Here is a 7,108-nt window from a genome sequence, read left to right as displayed (position 1 = left end):
CTCCAGGAAACGTTTTCTGGAGCAATAGCAATGCTTTTTGCTTGGTACCAATGCTCCAGGAAACGTCTTACTTGGCAGCAACATTTCCAAATAAAAAAAGACATCGTTCCAACCCACACATCAGTGGGAGAGGATTAGTTGGAGGCAAAAACATCCACACCCAGTTGAACTATTTATCATGGTTAAACACGCCGATGTTCAGTATAACTGAGTCCCAGATGGGGCCATAGTAAGCATTGGCGTGTTCAACCGTGATAGGTAATTTAGTCGGGTGTGTATGGTCTTGTCTCCAGCTCATCCGGATTGCACATTAGTAGCACCGTGTGACTTATTTGTCTTTCATAGGGCCCATGGACCATGAGATCGAAGTTTTGTAGTCATTAGACCTGTTCATGGGCCAGATAGCCCGATGGCCTTGCCCGCACTCCGATCGGGCTTGGTCATGTAATTAGGCCCACGGGCCTAACCTCGGGCCTAACATAGTAAGCCCGACTGTGTTTTGGGCCTAGCTCAGGATTTGTCAAAAAAGGCATGCCTGAGCCCGACTCATCATTATGTATTTTATAAAATATATAATATATAAAATAATATAATATTTATTAAAATATATATTTATAATTTAATATATATATATATATATATTTATTATTTTCTTTATAATTTCTCTTTATTTCTTTCTATTCAGCCGCTTCAGCAATAGTAATAGTAACAAAATGGGCTAAATTTCGGACTTGGACCCAGGCCCGGGCTTCGGGCTTTTTATGAGGGCCGGGCTCGAGCTCAGGCCATAGAAAAATCTGTTAATACAGAGTGAAAGCCCGGCTCGAACCCGGCCCATGAACAGTATAGTCATAAGTGAGCTGAGAGCCTGAGACTCTGAGATCTAATGTAACCTGGACGCCAAACTTTCGGCAAAATCCAACTTATAAAGGGCATTGACGTCCGCAATTCCACTGATCTCTTGTTATCTCTCGCTCTTTAACAAGAGAAGCAGAAGTGGCTTTTTTTCTGCTCCTTACACCAAACAAACCCCAATGAGGCTTCGTCTCTGTCGCAGCACCGGCAGCCACTGATAGAATAAAAGCCCTAACCCTAGTTGTCTTAGAGACTTGGTTTTCGAATTATAGCCATGGCTTCTCGCAAGGTCTTGTCGTCCCTTCTTCGATCATCCTTACGCCGCTCCGGGTCGAGATCCTCGATCGTCAACCCTAGAACTCCATCCCCATCCCCCGTATCTCGTCCTTCCCCCAAGGGTTTCCTCCTCAACCGCGTTGTAGACTATGCGACTTCCGCTGCTGCTCCAGCACCGTCGGCTCCATCGCCGCCGCCGACCAAGGGAGCTGGCCCTAGTGGCAAGATCACCGATGAGTTTACTGGGGCTGGCGCGATCGGCCGTGTTTGTCAGGTGATCGGTGCCGTCGTCGACGTTAGATTCGACGAGGGATTGCCCCCAATTTTGACCGCACTCGAGGTTTTGGACAATTCGATCCGTTTGGTGCTTGAAGTCGCTCAGCATTTGGGAGAGAATATGGTCAGGACCATTGCCATGGACGGTACTGAAGGGCTTGTACGAGGACAGAGGGTCCTTAACACTGGTTCCCCGATCACTGTAAGAATTTATCTTTCTTCTCAAGTTGTTTTTTTTTTTCCCCGTGAATAGATGAGAATCATTGCATATTGTTAGTCATTATTTTCGTTGCTAAGGCTTTTAATTAATTATTATGTAGATTTGAGTTTAGGGTTTTTTGGTGCACCTTCAATCTTGATTCCACTGGTTTTAACTTTTAAATGACACAATGCAAACGCTATTTTCAATAGATAATGCGTAGCATTGAATTTATGACAATTCATAGAATTCCTTCACCGGTTGTGCTCATTTTTTATAAGATTCGTTTTCTTGGTTATTGCATCATGTCTGTGCTTTGTCTGACTACACAGAATGGTCTGGGTTTTGGTTTAAGATTTGTAACTATGTTTTCCCCTATATGTGGGTGAGCACTGAACGTAGTGTGATTCATTTCATCTTTTCTTCACATCGGAAAAATCCTGAAAGTTTTTTATTTTTTATTTTTATTTTTTGAAAAGGATAACTTTCATTCAAAATGAAAAGGGGAGGATGTAGAAAACATGGCTTCCTAACAAAAAACACCTAGAGCCCACTCAAGAAATTGGAAAAGTATTTGCACTATACAGCATATTCCTTCCCAACCCACTTTTAGCTAAAACATCTGCCAAAAAATTGAACTGTTTGGTTAATTGTTTCCTCCAGTAACTTTACTTGGTTATAATTCTGCAAAGGTGTGTTTTATTTATCTCGCTTTTGCACTTATGGGAAACTATCAGTTTTGGTGGAAGAGATTCTTTAGGTAATTAGAGATTGAAACATAATATCTAATGTTTTATCTGCCTCCATGGTTTTACATCTATGCGATTACCCACAAGGTTTTCCACCTCCATGTTCTGTTTATATTTGCATAAATAACTCCTTTGCTGGCAGTGTTTTTGTCAACGTTCTTATTTTGGTTTTTGGATGACTGGTTAGGTGCCTGTTGGTAGGGCCACTCTTGGTCGAATTATGAATGTTATTGGAGAGCCCATAGATGAGAGGGGTGAAATAAGTAAGAATATATTCACTTCATTGATTTATGGTTTATCTATCTTGAACTTACTATTATTATTATTATCATTATAAAATTTTCACAGTTTTTGTCTTCTATTCCAACAGAAACCGACCACTACTTACCTATCCATCGGGAAGCCCCAGCCTTCGTTGAGCAGGCCACTGAGCAACAAATCCTTGTCACTGGAATCAAGGTAAATTGGCATGATTTATATGTTTTCTCTGTTTTTTTCTTTCTTCCTTTCAAATTTCCAGGCATTGTTTCTAGTTACCTTTATATGTATGATCCTGATGTGATGTATTTTGCATCTTTCAACAGGTTGTGGATCTCCTTGCACCATACCAGAGAGGTGGGAAGATTGGGCTGTTTGGTGGTGCTGGTGTAGGAAAAACAGTGCTTATTATGGAGCTGATTAACAATGTTGCCAAAGCTCATGGTTAGTTTATAATACTTTGTGCAAGATGCTTTTTTATCAACATTCTGCTTATTATATTTGATTTTCTTCTTTAGGTGGTTTCTCCGTCTTTGCTGGTGTTGGAGAACGTACTAGGGAGGGTAATGATCTCTACAGGGAAATGATTGAGAGTGGTGTCATTAAGCTAGGGGATAAGCAGGTACATCTTGTGGTTGATTTGTTATGTTACTTCCATTCTTGTATTTTTGTTTTCTATTCTCTTGGACTTGCATTTACTTAAAACAATGTTGTTCTTTATATTTCAGAGTGAAAGCAAGTGTGCACTTGTGTATGGTCAAATGAATGAGCCCCCTGGTGCCCGTGCCCGTGTTGGCCTTACTGGCCTTACTGTGGCTGAGCACTTCCGAGATGCTGAAGGGCAAGATGTGCTTCTTTTCATCGATAACATATTCCGTTTCACACAAGTAAGGTTCTTTCTGAAGAATCTGCTTGAATAATCACTTTGAATTTCTTTTGCTTTATATGGGTCAGTTTTTGTTTATCTTTTAAATTTCATATCCTGTCACTCCAGGCAAACTCTGAGGTGTCTGCTTTGCTTGGCCGTATCCCATCTGCTGTCGGTTACCAACCAACCCTGGCAACTGATCTTGGAGGTCTGCAAGAACGAATTACTACAACTAAGAAAGGTTCAATTACATCTGTACAAGCTATTTATGTGCCAGCTGATGACTTGACGGATCCTGCTCCTGCAACCACCTTTGCCCATCTGGATGCCACCACTGTGTTGTCCCGACAGGTAATTGGCCATGCTATTCATATGAAATAATTTTTTTGATGAATCTGTTCTTATGTAATAATTAAATAATTGCTAATAATATGGGAAGTAGTCATTTGATAATGCTGTTGAAATCTAATCGTGGCCAGATCTCTGAGCTCGGTATCTATCCTGCTGTGGATCCCCTTGATTCTACATCTCGTATGCTCTCTCCTCATATTTTAGGAGAAGAACACTATAATACTGCTCGTGGTGTTCAGAAGGTTCTTCAGAACTACAAGAATCTTCAGGATATCATTGCCATTTTGGGAATGGATGAGCTCAGTGAAGATGACAAGTTGACAGTTGCCCGGGCCCGTAAAATTCAGAGGTTCTTGAGCCAGCCATTCCATGTGGCTGAAGTTTTCACGGGTGCTCCTGGAAAGTATGTGGAATTGAAAGAAAGCATTACCAGCTTCCAGGTAATAATAGTATGCTTACACTGACTAGCAAATAGTTATTTCATGTTCTGGTGGTTTATTGGTGTCTCAGTCGTCTCCTCTTGGGCTTTCTTCGTTTCCCCCTTTTCTATTATCAAAATGCATGCTAGAGAAATGTTTGGTCCATTTTGCTTGCTATGAAGTGGGGGTTCCTTGTGTTACCCAGATTTTTGCTTGCTTGGATTGTTTGAATGTGCTGTCAAAATAACTACAAATTTTTTTATTTTTCTGTTCTAATTTTGTGGGAGATTATTTGCTGGCCCTAATTTGTGATATCTGATGCATCTTGGCTGCTGCAATATTGCAGGGAGTCTTGGATGGTAAATATGATGATCTTCCTGAGCAATCATTTTACATGGTTGGAGGAATTGAGGAGGTAAATGCCAAAGCTGAGAAGATTGCCAAGGAGTCTGCTGCTTGATAACACTTAATCTCTCCTTGTCCTTGTTTTTTTTTTTCCCGCTTGCGTGGATGGTAGACAACAATTGTCAATAATTTAGTTGGTGTTGACAATGCCTGCACCAGGAGTTACATTTTTGAGATCAATTGTGTCTAGTTGTTTTAGTTCTTTGAATTTACTCGAGGATTGTGGTAGGCAGAGAAACGAGCAAAGGGCCTCCTGCCCTCCTGCCAGGCTGGTTCCTTTTTTCATTGTTTAATAAGAAGAAAAAGAAAGAACAACGAGGACATGTCTATTTATCTCCTGCGTTCACTTCCACACAGGTTGGTTATTGATCAGAAATGCCTAATTCGAAATGCCATGAGCTAGTTGCTCGAGCCTGATATTTGTGTTGTGGCATCATGGTTGATTTATTTATGCCCCTTGAACAAGTAATAATTAAATGTGTGGCTGGACCAGTTTCCATTCTTTGAAAAACTTGATGCCCTTCTGCCTCCTTGAATGGGCTGCATTGCCCCGAGGCTCATTTGTAACAGAGATTACTTTGGATCTTTTTTCTGGCAGCTCAGATTTTACATCCCAGTGCCACTATGTTGTACTACGAAGTAGGCAAGAATATTAAATTTCCAAGGGATCTGCACTCATGTTTCTAAGCAGTCAGGTTATCGAGTTGTGGTGTTTTAATTTTTAACCATTTTGGCATTTTAGAGCTTGGAGAAGCTAAGCTCTTAGTTGCGTCTATTCCAGTTAGGGATGGCAACAGGGCGGGTGGGTTCAGCCGTTCAGGGGAGACCGGATTCGGTCAGAGCAAAGTCCATTCAAACAGCCACGGGCCTTGCTCTGATTGAAGCCGATCTCCGTTCAGGGAGGGTTGGATTTTTAAAATTGAAACCCTCCGACCTTATTCTCCAGTCCACACATCTGAGGGTGGGACAAGTTGGGTTTTGAACCTGCCATCTTAGTAAAGTAATTAAAATTAAGTTGAATTAATAAAAATTTAGTGAAATAATTAAAAATCACTCAAGTTGGTAAAATTTGCTAAAGTTATTAAGTTTAATAAAAATTTCGTGAACTGATATCAAAATTTTCAAAGATTAAAATAAATTTCAATTATTGTCATTTTGGTAAATTCAATATATGTTTAGGGGAGGATCGATTTTGGCCAAAACCCGTTATCGTCATTCGTCCAATCAATCAACAACCTGCCTTGTTGGGGTAGGTACTTGCCGGGTCGAGTGACTGAGACCCCTATGTTTTTTGTTTTTTTTTTTAATTATACACACAGGTATCAGAGGGTCCAACACGCTAATTTAGAATTTTAAACTAAAAAAAAAAAAAAAACTTTTGGATCATTGTATCTGCTTATTTGGGTGCACCATACAGTACAATAGGCGCGATATTTAATCCTTTGATGCATGTATAGTCCAAAGAGAAACGAGGCAAATGTTATGGTACATGAGTACATCTGCTGCAACATACAGCTTACTAAATATAGCCATGCCCCCTGTTATGCTACCCAATCCTCGTGAATTTGATAAACCGCCCACCTCTTACGTATCAGGAATCAACAAACAAACAAACAAAATCAAAAATTTCTCCCTGTTACCTAGTGTGTGAATTGTGATGACAGTGACACAAATCATCTCCGGTTTCAGCTCTGGCTGTGTCTGAAATAGAAATAGTCCCTCCGCACTTGGCAGTTGGCACTGAGCTATAAAAACACCTCAAAATTATCCCAACAGCCTAACAAGGGGGTTGCCACTTGCCACTTGCCAGTTGCCTTCAGCCTCGACCTCCACAAAACCTCGTACACCCATGACACCACGGGTTTTATTAAAAGAATTTGAGGCAAAAGCCAAAAAGGTGTTAGGGGTGCAACTAGGGTTGGCTCAACCTGAGTCTATTCGGCTCAATTACTACTTTTGCATAAGTTGGGCTTGAGTTTTATAACTTATAATTAAGTTTGAATCAAAAAACTAAGGCCTAACTCAAATGCAGATTGAGTGTGGGTTGATATCTGTGTAATCCGAGACCCGACCTAATATGAGCCCACCCAATATTTTATAATATACATATCTATATATTATAAAATGGTAGGGCAGGCAAAGATTAGGTTGGGTCGGGCTTGGGCTATTTGAGGCCTCAGTCCAAGCCTAACTTGGGTTTAGGTTAAGCCTGAGTTTTTTGGCTTAAGCCTAGCTTAAAGTTCTAAAAATCAAGCTCAACCTGTGCAAAGGCTTTGGTTGAACTGGGCTGGGCCCACCCAAGTAAAACCCTAACTCCTTTGCTTCAAATTCTTTTAACAAGTACAACACACAGAGCCCCACTATTGTGTGTGTGTGAGAGAAAGATTGCATAAATCTACCAGGCGGGAAAAAGGTAAGAAATAGGAAGGTAATTGACCAATCAAATTGGTGG

The 7,108-nt window shown here is 40.7% G+C and overlaps 1 protein-coding gene across 1 annotated transcript; it reads left to right on the top strand.

The window, feature by feature from the left end:
• The first annotated feature begins 952 nt into the window (after positions 1–952).
• Positions 953–4,989, top strand: LOC104594252 (ATP synthase subunit beta, mitochondrial). The gene is made up of 9 exons (XM_010254508.3): positions 953–1,609; positions 2,543–2,618; positions 2,726–2,814; positions 2,940–3,057; positions 3,132–3,235; positions 3,342–3,500; positions 3,608–3,832; positions 3,961–4,272; positions 4,598–4,989. The coding sequence occupies exons 1-9, from the start codon at positions 1,130–1,132 to the stop codon at positions 4,709–4,711; spliced, it is 1,677 nt and encodes a 558-aa protein (XP_010252810.1). The 5' UTR covers positions 953–1,129; the 3' UTR covers positions 4,712–4,989.
• Positions 4,990–7,108: the final 2,119 nt, after the last annotated feature.

The sequence above is a fragment of the Nelumbo nucifera genome, chromosome 3 (genome assembly GCF_055504915.1).
Source record: "Nelumbo nucifera cultivar China Antique chromosome 3, China Antique-T2T, whole genome shotgun sequence".
Lineage (NCBI taxonomy): Eukaryota > Viridiplantae > Streptophyta > Magnoliopsida > Proteales > Nelumbonaceae > Nelumbo > Nelumbo nucifera.
The sequence above is the reverse complement of the archived record's forward strand: the minus strand, read 5'-3'. Positions and strand labels throughout refer to the sequence as shown.